A 22,516-nucleotide genomic window follows, 5' to 3' on the forward strand; every position below is an offset into this window, starting at 1 on the left:
AATCGCGTTTTGCTTTTCTGGGAGCAGAGTTACAGTGCCATAGTTGAGCTAAAAAATAGGTAATTCACATCGATGAAACATGAAAAACATATTCATGAGGTCCTTTTCATAATTTTCCAACAAAATTGATAGAACTCAGCTGGGAACCCCTATATGGTCCCGGTGCCTTGTTATTGTCCATTTGTATAATGGACTCATATATAAACTTCTTCCTCAGTAAACTCAACCGTAAGCATAGGATTTTCTTTAGCTGAAATTTTGGGTATGTCATGAATATGCAATTTTATAAGCGAAAAATTATTGAAGAGTTAAAACCTACCAGCATACCCCCGATCTGCCAATAGGAGGCAAACAATACTGAACATAATCCAGCCCACCCGACAATTGATTTAAAAACGACATGGAGAAACTTGGTCTCTCAATTCTATAAAAGCAAACAAATCAAGTTTATATTCTCTTATCGTCTCATGTATAAAATAATGTTTCGTCATTTCCCTAAAACCATATGTATTCTGGAAGCTTCCTTTCATCTCGTAATTACCTTTTCTTGTTTATCCTAGCACTTTTTACGAACATCAAATTGTTCTTGCGGAATTTTTTCTTTATTGCCCGAGGAATCTTTATCTTAGATATGGTTGAGTCCTTACTCGGAACCTGGCTGTTCCTCTATCTCAAGATCATCACTTAAAGCCTGGTTGAGAAGTAAACCACTTTCTTCATCAACTTGTTTACTAATACTCTCTTATTTTTTTCTTGTTAAGCATAATTAAAGTTCTATGAAGATCAACTTTTTTAATGGATGAAGAGACCAGTCCATGCAATTTAACCATTTCAATGGACAATATAAATTTCCTGGTGGTGTATTTGTAGTGCATCCTTGTTTCCTGTTGTGTAATGTACGTAAATAGTTGGACTATTGCAGTATATAAATTCCCAACAAATTTGAAAATGTTGCAATAACTTATAAGCATGCAATCGACCATTACAATTGCACTTGCATTTAGCCACAAACTAATTGGTTGCAGCAGCTACCTATTGCAACGATAGTGGTCTTATTGCAACACTTGTGCCTGTTACGTAAAAACTTTCCCTTGTAGAAATTCCCTACCGCTATCACTTTACCTGTTTCTATTTTTTTATGCACATTCCAATGTTCCAAGCGGGTTCTACGACCGTCTGCGACACTTGTCAAGGAGTGGCACATGATAAGAGATTTTATGCAGCGTGCATGCACCAAGCGTATCTACACTTCTCTAGATATGAAAACTTAGATCAAAAAGCACATTCACACACGCACACAAAAATTAGTGCATTTGTTTGCCCTATCATTTCTGATTTCGACGACGACATGTTTATTCATCTCGGAAACTCGCAAGTGCTAATTAGGAATCATATCGTGATCAGCAGTTCGAGAGGTCGAGTCCACTCATCAAAGCCTCATCGTCCTCCTCTCTCGAAGACTTGTCTTGTTGTTTTAACAAGTCAATCCAAGACCTTAAACCACTCGCGTTAGGCATCCAAAGCATGCATCTACCCATGCATACATAATGCATATAGAAACAACACCCAAAAGTCATACACACACTGCCATGCTGTTGGACACAGAAAGACAAGTACACATAGTTATAAAAATATATACACACAGCTAGCTTTTGGACTAATCCTTTAATTCGATCATAACCACCATTACATTGCAGGTTCAATCTTCAAAGTCATCCTCTGAATATCGGTAGACCCTAGCTAGTAAGATGAAGAACTTCATATAATATCCGGCCAATGATAGGTACTAGCACGTACGTAGTTTATAGCAGCTAATTAAGCTTGAGCTTGACATTAGAGTCCACACAAAAGCCATGAGAGATCACACACACAGACACACACGGACCGATACACTTACGCCGCAAAAGTAGTTGACTATAGTAGCAACTGATCAACTCCTTTGGCTTAGTAAACTAAGCTTCTCTAGCTACATAGCTATAGGTGATGCCAAAGCATCGGTACAAGCATCTCCCTCTCTCTATCATCTGGTTGATCAGGCAAGCTCCTGGTTCTTCTCCACCACCCTCACCTCCTTTGCGGACCTCAGCACGGTTGCCTGCATCAACAATTAATATCGATCGAGTATGTCATCTATCAGGGGTGTAGGAGAAGATTCACACACATATATATGCACCGGTCAGTGGTGACCATTTAGAATATGGCTGCACATCCATACGTGAGGCGAGGCCCGGCGGTGACCTACCTGAGCGTCAGTGATCTCGACGGCGAACCCATCGACGATGGCGAGCGAGGACTTCTTGCAGTAGGTGTCCGGCGGGAGGAGCTTGGCGAGCAGCTTATCGTGCTTCTGGCTCAGGTACGCGTCCAGCGTTGCCGATCCCTGCTTCGACCTGCACCCAACAAAGAACAAACCATCAATCAAAACCACATTATTATTGATTACAAAAGTGCTAGCTACTGCCTACACAGATCGATGATCAGTGATATCAATGTCTTGTACATATACAGACCGATCGGCTCTTAGGCGCTCGTAGACGGGGTCCAAGTTCATGAACACGAAGTACACCTCCTGCAGCGGCTTCGCCATTGCTCTTGCACAGGAAAGCTTCCTAGTACTAGTACTAAGGTTGTCAGTGTGCGACTAGTGAGAGGAAGTGAGCAAGTGCTTGGTTGGTTCCATATCATTGCGATTGGCCGCTATTTATAGCCGGGGTGAGAAGAGAGATGGCTCGGAGCTAGCGTGCACCTGCAAGCTTTCCTACTGTGCCCAGATTAGCCTAGATCTAGAGTGATTAGTCAAATTAGCGAAAGCGCGACGCAACTAACAAACATGCAGCCAACTATGTATAGGCTTGAACTTGGTCAAGGGAATCTCACACCTATAATATGCACAGTCACATGCCTGCGTACGTCAGAGTCAGACCACTAATTATTCAACTCTTATTACTTGTCCATGTGACCATGTAGCTAGCCTACTGCTACTGTATGGTACGCCATATGGAGCATGCAAAAACATGGTGAAAAATGATGAATTTGACCTCTTAACAGAAATGAATCTGTTTTGAAAAAATATCACAATCTGACCTTTTGCATGCTAAAAAACCGGTTCATTATTTTGCATTGAAGTTTTAGAAAATGGTCAAATTGGTCCATTTTCACAAAAGCATATGGTTTGCAGTTGCTAATGCTGCAGAAGACATATGTGTACATCTATGCATGGTTCATTATTCAACTCTTGCTTGTCCGTGTAGCTAGCTTGCTGGTAGTACTATGTATGGTACGCCATATATATGGAGCTAGTTAAAACAAGCGAAAAATGATCAATTGACTCTTTTCTTAACTTAACACAAATGAATATGTTTTTTTTTAACAATCTGACCTTTTTCATGACGTCAGTTCCCATGGCACCGTGATTACATTGCACAACGTCATAAAATAGGGCGCTATGGTGTACCTACGGCATCATGCAAAACCATGGCATCCTACTCTAGATCGAACGCCATGCAATGTAGCGATGGGTAGGGCGTCATGCTAAAGGGGTTAGTTGGTGTTCATTATTTTGCGTTGAAGTTTTAGAAAATGGTCAAATTGGTCCATTTTCACAGAAGCATGTGGGTTTGCAGTTGCTGCAGAAGATATATGTATATCTATGCATGGCTCATGAGCAATATCCAATAGAATGTTTTTGATGGTTCGGCCGGAGGGGGCACGGCCTGGATATGCAGACATGCGTGCAGATGCAGTGGATATGTGCGTATGGAATCTTGAACAGGGCTGGTAGAGGTCAAGGACTCGAGATCGCTGCACTGCACCTGAACCCTGAGGCTCGGACTCAGAGATGGCGCTGTTGGCTGGGGACTGGCCAGATTGTACGCATGCATGTTGGTGCTGGCCAGAAATTCAGAACCAGATTCAGATGGGATGTGAGCAGTTTGCAGACTCGCAGTACGCACGGTCGCATATGCATGCAGTGATGCAGAGCTCGCTACTGGCCGCTGCACCTGAATGCATGGCTAGAACGAGAGGCCCCGGACGGATCGGATCCGGCGCAAGGACGGCACTGGCCGGCGAGGATCTCGGCAGCTAGCTGGCTGCTAGCATGCCATGCCATTTATGCACATTTTTGGTATGTACCTTGTACTTCTTCTACCTCGCCTCGTCGCATGCATAGATCATAGATGTTTCATCTCTAGTGAGGATCTTCTTACCTACATGCATGCCCTTGTTGTCATTGGGTTGTTGTCAGAGAAATGTATTTCTACCATGCATGCTATCTACAGGTGTGCACACTGTTTCTTTCAGTTTCATTGCGTTTTAATTTGTCTAGTTTTCCAGCCGTCTATACAAACTTCATGAATCATCACGGTACGAATCTTGGAGTAATAAATCAACGGCGGAAACATGCATGCACCCTAGCTAGAAAAACCACTTGTTGTTTTCATGCACTAGAACATATTTTTAGTTTAGGGCAGTCAATCCCGCCGTCTGATTAGATGAAATAGAATGTTACTTATGGAGTTTTATGCATAGCAGAAAGTGGCCGGCCGGCCGGAGTCGGATACAAAGGGAGAAAACCTAGGTAGTTACCGCCGCTGTGGACACGAGGATTTCCAGTCCTCTGCTCTACCAACTGAGCTATACTGACCTTTTCTTGTGCATCATCCTAGTAGAGTATTTGTATCTATGCCAATTAAAGGGACTAAAAAATAAATTAAATAAAGGATTTCAAATTCGAAATTGTAAAATGGGGGGGGGGGGGGGGGGGGGTAGTCCTATGCATTGATCCTGCGTGTGGGCATAAGGTCGCTGCGCAATCTCCTCCCAAAACATGTGAGCAACCACATCTTCCTTAGCACTAGAGCATATGGCTAGCAAGGCATGCATGTATCATGTATATGCATCATGACATAGCCCTGCTTGTTGTGTAGAGATGATCAATCTCTTCTTTTGATCGATATATGTGCATTATCAAGCTAGCTAGCTAGATTGTCTGGTAGCTGCCTCCTGTACATATTATATATATATATTCTTTCTCGCGCTGCATCAGTCGAGAGTGAAGCACAATCAGTTTAGTATTGGTGACATGACCCTTGAAAGAGCGAGGAGAAATGATATCTGATACTGACGTCCAAATTGGAAACCATCGATCGGGCGAACGGCAGAACTGTTACCCAAAGGCCTCATCATTCACTCCCTCGAGGTTTTGGCTTTCAAGTACAAGAGGTACTCGGGCTATAGCTAGTTTACGACAAGTAATGGCGCTGCCGGCCCCGGGGATTGATGAAGGGGCTCGCCGGATCAAATGTTGGACACCTACCATCGATCCCGCGAAAGGTCGTCGGAGCTGTGGGGGACTGGTTTCCCACCGGGGCATCACATGCTCGCTACGCTACCTACTTCCCATATGGCTGGCCACTTACCACGACCTCTACTTCGATATGTGATCCAACTTTAGGGTCATTTCCGGGGTCCCATGCGGCGCCAAGAGGAAGACTTTGGAGCGCCTCTTTCTTTGTCGTTCCGTGGGCAACAAATTCTGTCGTCATGCATGCACGTATAGGCATGCAGGTGTACGGCCCTCAAGCCCAAAGCTTCGTATGGAGGCACGTGCATGTTTGTGCCAACCTAGTGTTAGATTGCAACCTCCGTTTGAAATTGTGCACGCTTTTTAAAGTTACTTACTCCCTCTGATTCATATTAATTAGTTGCATCTAATATAGCGGATTTGCTGGAAATCAGGCGCCTAATACTTAATAAGTTTAAGTCGAGCGCTTGGAGATTCGTATTTTATGCTTGTAGATTCATGCTCTGACTTTTGGGGTTGTTTATGTTGTTGTTGGCCTGACGCGTAAGCAAGCTGACTTGTTTTTTGCGGGCCTTGCGGAGTGGGCTTTGTGGAGTGGGTTCGCGGAGTGCGCTCGTGGTGACGCTTCCTATCTACAAGGTGTCTTTCTCTCTCCCATGGAACCGCTTACCGCGCATTCCAGTTGTGCGTGTGTTGCAAACGACATATTTCTAGTTGCATATGTGTTGCAACTGAGATTTTTTCGGTTACATGTGGGTTGCAACTGATTTTTGTTCTTCCAATTGCATGAGCGTTGCAACTGAGATTTTTCCAGTTGCGCATATGTTGCGACTAAGAATTTCCACATACACGTGGGTTGCAATTGGGATTTTTTCCAGTTACGTCTGCGTCGCAACTAAGAATTTCCACTTACATGTGGGTTGCAACTGATATTTTTTTCCAATTGCATAAGGCGTTGCAACTATGATTTTTCCATTTGCGCATATGTTGTAACTAAGAATTTCCACATACATGTGGGTTGCAACTGAGATTTATTTTTCCAGTTACGCATGCGTCGCACCTAAGAATTTCCACTTACATGTGGGTTGCAACTGAGTCTTTTCCAGTTACACGTAAATTGCTTCTAAGATTTTTCTTATGTCTTAAATGATTGCACAGATTATTTTTTCTAGTGAAAAATGCGAAGGCATAGAACTGAATGCCAGAAGTAAAGTAGTACACGGCTTAATAAGCTACTGATGTCAGCGACTGAAACTTATTAAGTCTCAGGCGACTGATCTCTAGGCGCTCTCCTAATATAGATGTATCTAGATATTTTTTAGTTCTAGGTATATTCATACTAGTGTCAAGTAATATGCATCGGAGGGAGTATTTACATTTGACTTCTTTGCCCCTCGTCCATCTCGGATCATTGACCACTTCTTTTTGCAAGAGCTCGAGGTTCAAAGAAGCCTCGCTCCATCAAGTTCGAGAATTAGTGGGCCAAGCTCCTGGGCTTCAAAGAGGTGGTCTTTTCATCGTGGGAAGATCCCACCTCACACTTAAAGCCTTGTCATGCTCTCTTCCACAAGCTTATCGTCCTAGCAAGGCTGACAAGGGTTGGTCGGCTTGGGCCAGGCCGACCAAGCCCAGTAGGATTGGTCCAGGACGAGGCCGTAATATTTCTGGAATTTTTCAAAGACACATATTATTTCCTAAATTAAATAAAAAATATTATTTAATTTTTTATAAGATTTCTAAAAGTACTTCTTAAAGAGACGATTGATTAGGAATTTAAGCAGATAAAGGAGCGAAAAGAAATATAGCAACACCAAATATGGACGTGGAAGAACAAACAAAGCAGATCCATAGCTTCACGTAATCGAGGAAACAAAGAGAGGATCGAACATATCCATATATTTCCTGGAGTTCAAGTTGTTGTCATCAGCTCAATGTCTTCGTTTACAGAGGCTATGCACGTATGCACCCTAGTAAACCAGCATTACCTGCTGACCCTCAAGCATCACACGCTTGTGGACAAAATTAACCTTATTCTCCGCTAATAGCATATCTTCGAGGTGATCTCAAAAACTTCACAAGCATGCCGCTGCAAGTACACACGCTAGATGCTCGACGGTGACACCTAGCCGTTTTAAGAGATTCCAAATCTCCATGAGTAATAAGAGGATCTTGTTGTCAGCACAACACACTCTTTTTCGATGCTCAATCAAAATCAAACTCCAACTCAAAGTCTTAAGAATTGTTCGCAAGAAAAGTGTGAGAGAACGAGAAGAGTTTGTAATAACAGATCTTGTAGATCTAGGAATTTAGTCCAAGGCGCTAACCTTACACACTAGGGCCCATGTACTATTTATAGTCGTTATTTTGAATTATATTCCAGTACGAATAAGTCCAAGAATCCAATCTTCAACGGAGGTTTGAGATGAGGAGCCTCGCGACCGCAAAAGTTGCACTAGCAGCACCATCACCATGGCTATTGTTGATATGGACTATGGTGTTGTTGGATACACCGGATCTGTCGAGGAAGCAGAAGAACCGGCAAGGAAGAACATGAGAAGTCGTGCCGAGACACTCCCCAAAAACCTTATCGCCCGCCTCCCGATGCACACGATCTCGACGTGGTTTCAAATGCCTGCTCTTCCGTACGGCCATGCACGCTATCGTCGGGATGGAGAATACTAGAGGATGATGCAGCAAAAGGAACTGGATAAAACAGAGATATCAACTATTCATGAGATCTTGATGCATTTTGTCCCTCGTGTCCTGGTATATCCTGAAAAGGGAGCGACGCCCTAACCGCCTTGCGTAGGAAGCCATGGACACACGGCGAGCTTGCACAACACATGTCTACACGTACCCAACTTAGTTGGCGCACCAAGGAAAAATTTAGGCTTCCACAAAACCAATTTTGAACTCGGACTCAAGTCACGAAGCATGACGCGCGCGCATGCATGTGAGGCGGGTGGCGGAGGAGCAGGAGTCTGCAAGGACTCCTTCTCTTCTTACTTCCTTCCAAAGACTAGAATAGCAACCCTTATAAAACCTTCCAACTCTATCCAACTAGCAATGTGAGACTAAACTTTAGTCCCCAAATCTATCCCAAACTGCCACCGTCAGAGGCCTTGAGATTTCAGATTTTGTAGGCTATATGGGATGCTTTTATGGGTTGTAGCACATCTACATCCAACAATCCCCCACCAAATCAAAGAAGCCCATCATGTGGCACATTCGGTCCATTCCCTGGTCAATATGCATGCACTTCACCGGAGACTGTTAAATTGAACTTCCACCTAGACAAGGAGCTATGCTTGGGTACAACTGAACAATAGACTAGGCCTTAAATTGTCAGTCTTGTGCAACAACTTTCACTCAATGCTAGCACAGTACTAGACTGCCATAGGCTTCCCCTCAGGTGGAGTTTATAGGTCATACTCCTCGGCCCTTCATGATCTTGGTAGAGATTTACACAAATCTCACACACTATAACCAGCAGTGTCACTTGTTGGAGCTGCCACATGCAACTCCTCTTGTTTTCTCAAAAGCGCTCACGCACACACACTCACCAAGGAGAAACGAGCTTTGCCTTTTTCTCCCGGTGATGACACATGAGCTATAATTTTCTCCACTTTTTCATTACTTCACTCGTCTGATTATATGGCTTTATATAGCATACAACACACACACGGTCAGGCTCACGGTTGCCTGATCCGAAGATTACTCCACTAGCTGGTATCTAGGCCATGAGTAATAGCTCTTTCACGTAGCCACGCGAATCAGCTAACGCCCCACTCAGATGCTGAATACTCGGTCCTCAACTATGCCTAACTAGCAGCTGGCAATATAGTCTCATACGTGCATGCTACTCAAACTCCTGGATGCCCGCACATGCACCCACACTCCACCATGCATGATCAACACAACTATCTAAGCATAACACAAATGACAAGATTAGTTCCAACAATATAGGTGTGTTCTATCAAGATCACCTTATCGGACATCTTTGCTCATCATGAGCCAAATAGAACACATTAAGACATTGGCAACCTTTCTTAGAATTAGTTTTGAGAGAATTTTGCTTATGCGGTTGGAGTGAGAGTATAAATTTTCTCTCAACTTAATTAGCAGCTCCGTTTTGTTTACCCAGATCCTAATTCACATGATCTATAATCACATAGGTTGGCTTACCCCCTCGGCAACTCACGTGGGTCTCAAACCCAGCTCCATTGATGCAAGCAGGTCTATCATGTTTCTTGATACTTGTTTTGTGAAAGGATCTATCAGATTCTTAGCCGTTTTGACATAATCTAATGCTTTCACTCTGGAGTTTTTTATTTTTCTGACAGAATTCAATCTCCTCTTGACATCTTTTGAACTCTTCAAATTTTGACTTTGATAATCACAGTTCGATTATCGCAATTCATGAAAAGAGCCGGTATTGGTTTTCCAGCCATTGGAAAGCCTGTAAAGAGCTCGTGAAGCCATTCCGCTTCGACAACAGTTGTATCTAATGTTGTGAGTTATGTTCATTTTTTTACTTCGTTAAGATGTTCTGCTTGTAAGACTTCTAGGAAACAATGCCACCTCCAAGACAGAAAACATATCCATTTGTGGCCTTCACTAGTAGGAAAAGCCTCATCAGTGGCGCACGAAAATGGGATTCTATGGCGCATGGGAGGTGCGCCACAGAAACGTCGCCACAAAAATAAGGTTTCTGTGGCGCACCTGGCCGTGCGCCACAGAATTAAGGTTTCTGTGGCGCACTAGGTCCGGTGCGCCACAGAAATAAGTAGTTCTGTGGCGCATGTGATATAGCTGCGCCACAGAAATAGGTGCGCCACAGAATTATTTTTTGGTGCGCCACAGAACAATCTACAGGTATACTCGATTTTGTGCTCCCTGGTGTATTATACAGGTTTTATACTAGTTTTATACACCGTATACAGGTTATATACTGATATAATATAGACAGATATAATATGTACATATATAATCATCACATCATCATCACATTACTTAGAGCCCGATCGAGTTATACATATAGCTCCATACAACTCATAATCCATGCAAATTAATTAAGTTCTCATCATCTCTAGATACAACCGAGGTGACACCGGCCGCCGCCTACAATAGGATGAAATAGAGTACCGCCGCGACGATGGTGAGCAAGAGCGAGAGCACAAGGAAGGTCTTCATCTTGCTCTTGTTCGCTTGGTGCGCCCTCCACTTGGCAACCGCCTCGTGTCTAGTCGGGTACCCTTTGTAGCAGTTGCCGCTGAACTTGTGCACCTGTTTCTTGCACTCCTCCCACTCCTCGTATACTCCTGGAACCCGCCCCTCGAACACGACGTAGTACGTCATCTCTATGGACACAAGGCATATTAGTATATAACGCAATGGAAAGAGTTAGAGGGTTCACATGCATACATATTCACAAGAATTAAAGCAAGGAAATAATAATAAACCTAAAAGACATATAGCATCGGTATCACATAAGTAATATGGTTCAACGATAACGACTACAATAGTAATTGAAGTACAACAACAACGACCACCGTTTCGAGCAAATTAAGCAATTTTAGTTTACAACACGGTACAAATTGTCCATCGATTCAAAGTAATGCTAGACACACCGGCCTCGGTCAACGAGACGTCTTCTTGAGCGGCTCCGGGAACGGCTTGTACAAGTCCTTCGTCGTCCACGTCCTTCCATCACCCTGCCTATGTAGGCGGTCTTCGATATCCCTCTTAGGCAACGCTCTGGCTGCGTGTAAGAGCCCCAATGCGTTGGATACATCTTGTAAGATAATTTCCGAGAGCTTTACTTGGATGCGATGGAAGTCTTCTCTAAGATCATCATCATTGATTTCCCCCGACATTTTAATGGGGTCTCGCTTACTAGGTGGCAGAGACATCATCTCTGCATCCTCGACAAACCCTTTAAGGTGATGGAGGACATAGAAGGCCTCCTTAATGCTGCCAGCTGGCTGCTTGATACAAGGGAAGTTGATCACGTGCTTGAACCCGATCTTTTTAGTGTCCGGCCTGATATATTGCCCATTCTTGTCGAAGGTGCCTCCATTTTTGGAGTAGCCAAGGATAGCTTCATCGAGAACACCCCTTATTCTGTTGTAGTCTTTCTTCGTCGTCGTACTCGACGAGTCGAAATACTGGGCTAGTGACCACTTTGGATCTAGGATGATGAGTGTGTAGTATTTGTCCCTGCTCAACACATGCAATTGAAATGGAATGTTGGAAATGATCGGCAATGGAAGAAATATATAAGAAAGCATAAGTTACGACGGTCGTGAGCGGATGTGTACTTACTCGGGAAAGACAGGCAGAAGAATGGTGTTGTTCTCTTTGTGCATGAGCATGAAGTTCTGGAGGTACCGCACCGCCTTGGTCTGTATCCATGTGCCGTCCCGGAGCTGGCTATCGCGCATGTAGTAGGGATCCGCTACCGCGATGTGGCGGGGTCTTTCTCTGTTGATCTTCATCTGAAGATTGATCGCGTATAGGCGGACCAAGTTATAGTCGAGCCGTTTCGAGTGAAATAGATTAAAGACGTCCTCGAACGCTATGAAGAAGATATCCGCGGGGTCTTCATTGACGAAGTTCTGGTCGGACGGCACCTTGACCGAGAACACCGGGTAATTTGGATCCTTTTCTTTAAGAAGGACGCTCTCTTGATAATTAATAGAGTGCTGCAAAGGGAGCATTTGTCCACTTGCGAGGTGTTCCATGTCCGGAGGCAGTATAGGTTTACCAGCTTCATGACACCGGGGCAAGCCATCCGGTGTAGGTGGTACCATGTCGTCGGCCCGGATCCTCTTAGGAGCAGGCTGGCTCGAAGATGCGCCCTTCTTGGCTCCTCTCTTCCTTCCCTTCTTCACCTGACCTACTGGGGGTGCTTGTGGTGCTGATGGTGGTGCTTCGGGTGCTGGTGGTGCTTCTGAGGTTGCTGGGGTTGATTTGGGTGGCTCCACGATGATCGTCTTACGCAGCGTGTTAGGGCTGAAAACGGTAGCAGGCTTGACTTGAGCTGGATTGCCAGCCTCCGGAGGAGTGTCTTGAGAAAAACCCGTGAAGACCAGGCGCTGCTTCGTGACTGTAGGGGGACGACCAAGTTGATCGCCGTGTGTGCGGAAGGCGTGTTCATCCATAGGAGGCATGTACATATCTTGGCTGCAGGCGCCAGTGTTGATGTAGGCATCGATGTCATCATCATCATCTACATCGTTGCCATCAAGTGGCGCCATGTCCTGGACCTTAGGTGGTAGCGGTTGCGATGCCGCCGCTTGGCGTACCGTGCATCTAGTTGACGGTCGTTGCGGTAGCGCTCCCAACAACTGTTTGTGGCGTCTGGTGGTGACGGCGATCGTCGGTTCCTTCCGGGTGGCGGCGGCGACCGCCGGTTCCTTCAGGGTAGTGGGGGCGGCGACCGCCGTTTCCTTAAGGGTGTCGTCGGCATTGGCGATCTTGGGCCAGATGATAGGGGAGGTGGCGCCGGTGCTTTTCTTAGCACTCGGAAGACCCCCCCCCCCAGACGAATCTGGTTCTTCGGCCATTTCATAAGCCATGAGGTGCAATCCCCAAGGGGCAAAACGTCGCCTTCGTCTGTGCCCGGAGGTTGAAAGGGGGGGATGGCTTAGCGGTACTCCGGCACTACCATTACCAACTTGACCTTCGCCACGTCTTCCGCCAATCTAGCGCCGTGCATAACGTGGGAAGCCATGACAAGGCCGCTAGCAACTTCCACCAACTTGCCGCCGGGCTCCACCGTTTGCAGAAGTATGCATTGTTCATCCTGAGTCAGGGGCGCCATGTTGGGCATCGTGAGATGGCAGTCACGAAAGGCATATATAGTTAAAGAAGATGACGCGAAGGAGTAACTAATGAGTTTACCTCCTTGATGGCGTCGATCTCGGCTACTGTCGATACAAGGGCGGCGGTTGGGGGCGTCGATGCGACCAGTTGGAGCTGCGGCGGCGGTTGGAGCTGCGTCGTCGGGTGGAGCGGCGGCGTCTGGTGGAGCCCCGACGCCGGCGTCGGGTGGAGCGGCACCGTCGGCGACACGTGGAAGCTTGAGTTGCTGCCGCTTATGCTGGGCACATGTATCGGCCCCACTTGACCTCCCGCATTCCAAGCAGCTAACCCCTCCATCAACCCAGGGGGGATGATCTGCCGGATCTTCTCGTCCAATAACTTGTTCATCATCTCCGTGTTCTCCATAGGCTTTTCGGCCACCAGCTTCTCTAGTGACTCCACCTTCTTCTTCAGCTCCTGAACCTCGGATTTATTGAACCATGTACATCAACAGAGTAGTAGCAGCTTCATTTTAGTTTTCATTTAAACAAACTTCATTCTTTTTCAGAGAGAACTTCAAGAACTTTATTAGCTCTACTGCAAGCAATGAATTAAAAAAAACAGCAAGCAATGAATTAAAAAAATAGCAAGCTTGACATCATTTATTTTGCATTATTCTTGACAACATTTATTTTGCTACAACATTATTCTTGATAGCATTTATTTAGATATATGGTTTATTACTCCAAGTCAGGAAGCAATTCAACAATAGCAAGTAAAAATCATAAACAAGCATACAAGCATAAACAAGCATACAAGCATACAAGCTTATAGAGCAAGCCAACCAGTAGCTACTGCCAACATGTGACCATGAGCATCATTTATTTCCTAGCATCTGCATAGAAGCATTACATAAACCCTTTTATTCATCATTGCATGGAAGCATTACATCAACCCTTACATTACATAATTATTCAGACAAACTAGGACACATGCACTAAAACTAGATGCACTAAAACTAGATGGCTGAAACTATAATTATTCGGTAGAAGGCATTTTTCTCTGTGCTTCAACCAGTTGAGTTTGCTTGAACCAACGCGTGAAGCTGGAGTTGTGCTTTTTGGTTACGTCTCCCATCTTCCTCGGCCGGCCCATATCCATGTAATTCTGCTCTACCATGCTTTTGTGCTCTTGCACGAAAGGTTCGATCAGTTTTAAGTGTTGTAGCGCGACCCGGTGAGCCCTGTCAAAGTCATCGCGTCGATTGTCAATGCCGACATGGACTGAGTGGTAGCCCTCGCGGTGACCGACTCCAGCGAGCCTCCCGAGGTGTGTCCTGGGGGGTAGACCAACATGATCCTCGTCGTCCTCGGTGCTTAGATAATTCTGGCAGAAGGAGATGCACTCGTAGGTTAGAAACCCCTTGGCCATGCTTGCGTCTGGACGGGCCCTATTGCGAACGTATCCTTTCATGACACCGTTCTGCCTTTCAAAAGGCATCATGTTGTGGAGGAACGTTGGGCCGAGCTGCTTGATGTCTTCAACGACATGGAGAAGGAGATGGACGCATATATCACAGAATGCAGGCGGGAAGTAAATCTTGAGCTCACATAGTATCACCATGATCTCATCCTGTAGCATCTTGAGCTGCCTCACGCCGATCGACTTCCTGGTGATAACGTCAAAAAAGTTGCAAAGGCCAAACAGCGTATCACGGACGTGCTCGTCCATTATGCCTCGGATCGCAACGGGAAGTATCTGCGTCATTAGCATGTGGCAATCGTGAGACTTCATCCCGGTGAACCTCTTCTTCGCTACGTCCAGATATCTGCTTATATTCCCCGAGTAACCGTGAGGAACTTTCACTCCTAGGAGGTACCTGAAAAACTGCTCGAGCTCCTCCGGACTCATTGTGAAGCAGGCAGCTGGAAGCAGCACCGCGTTCTTCTTAGCCCTTTTGCGGAGACGTTGAGTCCCTTCCGTCTGATCATCATCATCATCATCGTCGTCGTCAGTATCGGGGGCTTGAAGATCTTTCCCGATGCCAAAATGTTTAAGATCGTATCTTGCTTTCGGTCCATCCTTGGACTTTTCTGAGTTGCAAAGAGTGCCAAGCAGACTCTCGGTAACGTTCTTCGTAATGTGCATGACATCGAGGCTGTGGGGCGTGTGAAGGACCTTCCAGTACTCCAAGTCGTGGAAAACAGACCTCGCTTTCCATACACCGAGCAGCGGCTCTGGCCTCGGTCGCTTCTTTCCCGGCGCTGGGCATTCCTTCAAATTTTTCAGAAGATCATCGATTTCTGCGCCGCTCCTCGGGCGTGGGGGTCCATCGGGCTCATCTTTACCATTGAACAGATCACCGCGTTTTCTCCATGGGTGATCCAAGCGAAGCCACCTTCGAGCACCTGGGTACACGGTTTTCGAGGACCCGGGATCCCTTGGTAGTTGTAGATGCGGGGTCTCGTCCATGCACTTCACACAGCCGTTGAATCCGTGGCCAACCTGGGCAGATACATATGCGTAACCAGGATAGTCCGTGACCGTCGTGATCAACGCGGCTCTCATATCGAAATAAGTTCTAGTGTAGGCGTCCCACGTACGGGGTGGCGTCTTCCACAACGTGTCTAACTCCTCTTTCAGCAGCCCGAGATACAAATGCATGTCGACACCTGGTTGTTTCGGCCCCTGAATGAGAATGCTCAGGTGTATGTACCTTTGCTTGGTGCACAGCCACGGGGGTAGGTTGTAAGGCCATACAAACACAGGCCAGGTGCTATGCGTGCTACTCTGGTTGCCGAACGGATTGAGTCCATCGGTGCTCATACCCAGCCTGATGTTCCTTGCGTCGCCCCCGAACCTAGGGAAGGCGATGTCCAATGCTTGCCACTGTCCAGCGTCTGAAGGGTGTGTTAGCATATAGCCCATCTCCGGATCTTCTTCGGGCTTCTGCCTTTCCGCGTGCCATTGCATGAGCTTTGCTTCCTTAGGGTCCACGAAATACCGCTGCAGACGGGGAGTGATAGGAAAGTACCATACCACTTTTCAAGGTACCTTCTTGTTCCCAACCTTGTACCGTCTGTGGCCACACACCGGACATGTGGTTCTGTCCTTGTACTCGCACCTATAAATCACACAATCATTAATGCAGGCGTGGTATTTTTCGTGCGGTAGGTCAAGGGGACACACGACTTTCTTGGCCTCCTCGATACTACTTGGCAATGTGTTCCCCTCCGGGAGACGATCGTGCCAGAATTTTAAGTTCTTGCTGAAGCTGGAATCGGTCCACTTGTTCTGCGTCTTCATCTGTAGGTAATCAAGCGTTACATGCAAGCGCGTATCCTGCGGACGACACCCAGGAAAGATCGGAGTCATCCCGTCTTTCTCCATTTGCGACAGCTTGGCTCTCTCTCTAGCTGCAACTCTATCGTTGCTCGTCTCCTGGAGGAGAAGATCTTGAACATGAGAGTCCCGCAAGGCCGAAATTAGCGGGGTCGCGCCGGAATCTTCTTCTTCATCATGATGATCTTCTCCACCGTCATCTTCTTCTTCATGATGATCTTCTCCACCGACTTCTTCTTCATGATAATAGTCCCCGTCGGCATGATGATAGTCTTCTTCATGATGATAGTCATTGATGTCTACGCCCCCTCCTTTTCCTGTAGACAGTGTTGGGCCTCCAAGAGCAGAGGTTTGTAGAACAGCAGCAAGTTTTCCCTTACACTACTAGGAAAAGCCTTATAGCAGCACACCTTACCGCCGACGAGTATGGATAGAAGATGCCGGCGGTAATGCCTTACAGGGGTGCCTAACTCTACCGCCGGCGAGTTTGAATGGAGGTCGCCGGGGGTGCGTGGGTTACCGCCGGCGAGTAGGGCACGAAGGTGCCGGCGATATGATGGGCTGCGGGGTCCCCGTTGGGCCTGGACTTACCGCCGGCGGTTTGGGCCCAAAGCGCCGGGGGTAGAAGGCTCTACCGCCGGCGAACCCGAATAGACGATGCCGGGGGTAATGAGTCGCAGGGTGGGCCACCCAGCGGCCACCCATCTTGCCCTTACCGCCGGCGGTTTAGCTCCAAAAGCGCCGGGGGTAATGCTCCCTACCGCTGGCAACTTCGTTCGTAGGCGCCGGCGGTAACCTGGGCCATGCCTTAAGACGACTAGCCACCTACCACCACCCTCACACACTCATATGTGATGGCAAATCAACCCAAGCACTTGTTAGCTCATTCCCCCACCCATTTTAGCTATTTCAACCAATAAAATATGATGTATTTGAGCAAATCATGCACTACCTAGCCCCTCTAGCATGATTTGCATAATCTAGATCTAGATCTATCTCCTCCCACCACCTTTTCCACTAGATCTAGCTAGATCTCTCCATTTCTTAGATCTCATCTCTCAAGCATTAAAGTCGACGTGTGGCGTCTCTCGGGTGCTTTTGGACGTCGCGTCAACTAATAGGTACATAAACTAAATGAGTGGAATGTTCATGTGTTGGCGAAAATTCGCGGTTATATCACTAGTACTAGTGGTGGCAAAAGGCGCGGTTCCATATATGTAAATGCATTGTTTTGCATTTGTTTACGCGTGCAGGAACATTGAGTTGCCAATGTTTTGCCGGAATGTTGATTAACTTCCGTTCCGGCGAATTTTGGAACTCCAGCATGACAATATTTAGCAAAGGTCATGCCGAATTTTTTCCGTGAAAACCGAGACGGCGGTGTAATCAATTATCTTGTCTTGTAGGCGGCGATGGTCATCGCGATGAGGGAAAGCGTCGTGGATAGATACGTGGAACGCGCGACGGCCGACATGTATGGAAAAAAGCGAAAGGATATAATGTGTCCTTGTCGAAGATGCAAGCTAGGATCGTTGTTTGACCCCTTCTCAGGCATAGTGAATCAACACCTGCTCAGGTATAGTTTCATGGAGGGGCATACTCAGTGGATGAGTGATGATGGAGATGATGATATCGATGGTGATGGAGATGATGATGGTGGAGATGATGATAACGAAGGTGATGGAGAGGATGCCCCACACGACAATGGAGACGAGGTTGAAGAGGATGGCGCACACGTTGATGGTGATCAAGAAGGCCAGGAAGAACATGCGGCCGACGAGGACATGAGTAGAAATACCCCGCTAACCGCGGCCGTGCAGGACCGTCATGTTCAAGAACTTCTTCTCAGCAACACATCTACCGACCCCAAAATCGCTGGTAGACGGAAGGCTAAGCTAGATCAACTCGAGGTAGACTCAAGAACTCCGTTGTACGATGCAGCTCGTGGGACGGAGGAGAGCCGTCTGAGATACGCTCTCGATATTATGGAGATGAAGGCAAAGCACAAATGGACGGACACAAGCGTGGACGAACTCTTCGGATACTTGAAGATCCACTTTCCTAAAGATAACACGTGTGCCGGTAGCCTACAGGAGGCCAAGAAAATCGTGTGCCCTCTCGATTTACCGCACCAGAAATACCACGCATGCATCAGTGACTGCGTAATATATCGGAACGAGCATGCCAATCTCGATACATGCCCACAGTGTGGCGAATCTCGATACAAGAGAGGGACAAGAAAATCTCCTCGAAAAGTTGTGTGGTACTTCCCGCTCACGCCCCGTCTGCAGCGGTACTTCGTGGACCCCAAGGAAGCAAAGCTCATGCGCTGGCACGCGGAAAGAAAGGAGGCGGTGATGCGTGATGTAGAACGGGTTGAAAACCCAGTGCTAACACACCCTTCGGATGCAAGCCAGTGGAAAACATTAGATGATGAGTATTACGAAGAATTCGGGAAAGAACCAAGGAACATCAGGTTGGGTGCGAGCACCGACGGACTCAATCCGTTTGGGAACCAAAGCAGCAAGCACAGCACCTGGCCCGTGTTTGTATGGATGTACAACCTCCCTCCATGGCTATGCTGAAGAAGAAGTACATACACATGAGTATGCTAATCCAAGGGCCGACGCAGCCAGGGAGCGATATCAACCTGTATCTGGAGCTATTGAAGGAGGAGCTAGTCACTCTGTGGGAGGAAGGGACAGAAACTTGGGACGCCTACGGACAAGAAACTTTCCGTATGAAAGCCGCACTGTTGACGACGGTGCAGGACTATCTTGGATACGGATATATCACGTGCCAGGTGTGCCACGGACACAAGGCATGTGTGAGGTGCATGGAAAAGACGCCATTTTTACAGCTGGGTAAGGATCCCGGGTCTTCAAAAACCGTCTACATGAGGCATCGAATGTGGCTTCCCAAGAATGACCCGTGGAGGAAGCGTGGAGACCTGTTCAATGGGAAGGATGAGGTCGAGGGACCTCCACCTAGGCGAAGCGGCGAAGAGATAGATACTCTGTTGAAAAACTGGAAAGACTGCCCTCCGGCGGGTAAGATAAAGATCCAGAAGCGGAAGAAAGGAGACAAGAGAAAGAAAAAGGAACCCGGGCCGCTCTTGGGGGTATGGAAAAGGAGGTCCGTGTTTTGGGACTTGCCGTACTGGAAGATCCTCGGTACGCCTCATAGCCTTGATGTCATGCATATCACGAAGAACGTGTGCGAGAGCTTGCTTGGCACTGTGCTCAACATGCCGGAGAGGACCAAAGACGGGTCGAAAGCAAGACACGACCTGATGGCCCTTGATATCAGAAAAGAGCTTCATTTCGCCCAGGTTGACCAGGAAACCGAGGAGGAGGAGACGGATGGTCGCAAACGCAAAAGGGTGGCCAAGCAGCGCGAAACTCCTCGCCCCTCCTGCTTCACTCTAAATCCCGATGAGCTCGAACAATTCTTCAAGTGCCTACTAGAAGTCAAATTTCCCCTAGGCTACGCGGGGCTGATACGCAGATGGCTGGACCCGACGAAAAAAATCTTCAGCGGGATGAAGTCTCATGACTGTCATGTCATGATGACGCAGATACTTCCGGTTGCTATCCGAGGGATAATGGAACCGCACGTTCGTGCGACGCTGACTGACCTGTGTAACGTCTTCGACGTCATCACTTGAAAGTCGATAACCGTCAAGAAACTCGGGAGGCTGCAGGAAGAGATCATCACCATCCTATGCGAGATGGAGATGTACTTCCCGCCCGCATTCTTTGACATCATGGTCCATCTGCTGGTGCATATAGTGGACGATATCGCGGATCTCGGGCCCGCGTTCCTTCACAACATGATGGCGTTAGAAAGAATGAACGGCTTCATCAAAGGATACGTTCGTAACAGGGCACATCCGGATGGAAGCATCGTCCAGGACTTTCTCACCGAGGAGTGCATCTCTTTCTGCAAGAATTATTTAAACGAGGACGACCCACGTCCGGTTGGATTGCCCGCCAACAAGCACCTCGGCAGATTCGAGGGAGTAGGCCACAACGCTGGCAGGAGGGAACTCGACGCCGATCAAGATGATAGGAGAACAGACTTTAACAGGGCCCACTTAGTAGCACTACAACACATGAATGAGGTAGAGCCTTGGGTGGATCAGCACATAAACATGATCAAGAGCAGGGCTGACAAGCCGATGACGGAACAAGAGGTATTTAGAGCGCACAACTCCTCTTTCGCGAGCTGGTTCAAAGACCAGATTGATGCCAATCCCCCACCAATGGCAAGCGACGTAGACAAAATGATATTGGCCTTGTCTTATGGGCCCGCCGCCAACCTCATGACTTATCAGAAATACGACATCAACGGTTACACATTCTCCACAGAGGAGAGAGACAAAAAAAGCGACTATCAGAACTCGGGCGTGATGATGGAATCGTACACGGGTGAAGAGAAGAAAAGGTACTACGGAAGGATCGAGGAAATCTGGGAGCTCGACTACGTCGGGGAGAAGCTACCGATGTTTCGTGTCAGATGGGCTACGGACGTCACAAAAGAAGATGCGTATGTCACCACCATGCGACTGCCCCCCAAATCCAAGACCAAGAACCCCACCGCGCAAAATGAGCCTTGGGTATTGGCTAAGCACGTCGAGCAATGCTTCTTCATAACTGACCCGTCAAGGCCCAGCCGTGTTGTCGTAAGGAGAGGAAAAAGGGCCCTCGTCGGAATGGATGGAGTTGCCGACGAGCAAGACTTCGACGGCCTCGTCGGAGACCCAATGATGGAAGAACCCGATGAAGATGATAGAACCTACACACTAAGAAGAAGAAGGACGACGCTACCTAGGTCAAGTGTTCCTCCGTACACAAGGAGTCGCGACGATACCGGTGGGGTCACAAGGACCAAGCGGAAGGGACTTTGAAGTCATTTGTGTATTTATAATAATTATCTCTCGAACAACCATTTGTTCTTCTCAAGTGTATCCTAAATTTATGTCTTGGTTTTTTATCGGATATCCTCGAAAGGACTTTGAAGTCATTCAAGAATTAAAATCATCAATTTATGTCTCGCAATTTATCCTAAATTTATGTCTTGGTTTTTTATGTCTTGGTTTTTTATCGGATGTTGCCAAAGGACTTTACAATTTATCTAAATAACTAGAAACAATAAAAAAAGGTCTTAAGAAAAGAAAAAAAAGTTGCCAAAGGACTTTACAATTTATCTAAATAACTAGAAACAATAAAAAAAGGTCTTAAGAAAAGTGCAAAAATGGTGCCTTTTTTGCACCCAAAGGGATTCGAACCCGGGGGGCTTCGGCTGTGCAGAAGCGACTGGCCGAACCACTGCGCTATCGAATCGATTCTGTATAACTACGAGGGTTTACGGAATTAATACATAGACACCTGTTATCCCCGGCGAATTGCTCGATTTTTCCGGTGGTAAACGCACTTGGGCCCACCTGTTAGTGGCTCAAACGTTACCGCCGGCGTTTACCGCAAAACGCCGGGGGTAAAGTCTCCACGACTTAGTCGTTTTGGTCGATCCTCGCGTCTGTCATCGTTCCCCCCAAATACCAATGCCCACACGCCGCCGCCGAGCTCCCACACGCCGCCGCCGAGCTCCCACGCGCGCTCCAGCCCGCCCACCTCCCACGTAGCTCACCCCCACGCGCCGGCCGTCCGTTGAGCTCGCCCCCGGCCCCTCCCCTCCTCTTCTCGACGTCGGAGCTGCTGTCCCGCATCAGATCGAGCGCCCTCTCTCTCCCCTGCCGCAGCTCGACCCGCCACCGCCGGCCTCCCCCACTGCCGCTCCTCGCCTGCTGCAACGAGTGGCGAATTAGCACCGGCTCCACCTCCCGCCCCCTGGTGCTACCTCTCCCCCACCTCCGATCGGTCGGCCGGGCGGCTCCGCTCTCCGCTCCGTCCTCTACGAGCACCACCAGGTCCACCCCACCGTCTCAGTCAAGGTAATCCTTTTGCGGTTACCCCCACCCGATTGATCCGTTATACAAATGCAATCTCAGAGTTTCGGAAATGGGATTAATGTTCTACGCTTTAAACAAATCGTTCATCGCAT

The 22,516-nt window shown here is 47.4% G+C and overlaps 1 protein-coding gene across 1 annotated transcript; it reads right to left on the reverse strand.

The window, feature by feature from the left end:
• Window positions 1-1,650: 1,650 nt before the first annotated feature.
• LOC127338286 (uncharacterized) lies at window positions 1,651-2,659 on the reverse strand. Its single transcript, XM_051364468.2, has 3 exons — window positions 2,511-2,659; window positions 2,243-2,390; window positions 1,651-2,095 (listed from the first exon to the last, which is right to left on the reverse strand). The coding sequence occupies exons 1-3, from the start codon at window positions 2,585-2,587 to the stop codon at window positions 2,033-2,035; spliced, it is 288 nt and encodes a 95-aa protein (XP_051220428.1). The 5' UTR covers window positions 2,588-2,659; the 3' UTR covers window positions 1,651-2,032.
• Between the last annotated feature and the right edge of the window lie 19,857 nt (window positions 2,660-22,516).

This window comes from Lolium perenne, chromosome 3, assembly GCF_019359855.2.
Source record: "Lolium perenne isolate Kyuss_39 chromosome 3, Kyuss_2.0, whole genome shotgun sequence".
Taxonomy (NCBI): Eukaryota; Viridiplantae; Streptophyta; class Magnoliopsida; order Poales; family Poaceae; genus Lolium; species Lolium perenne.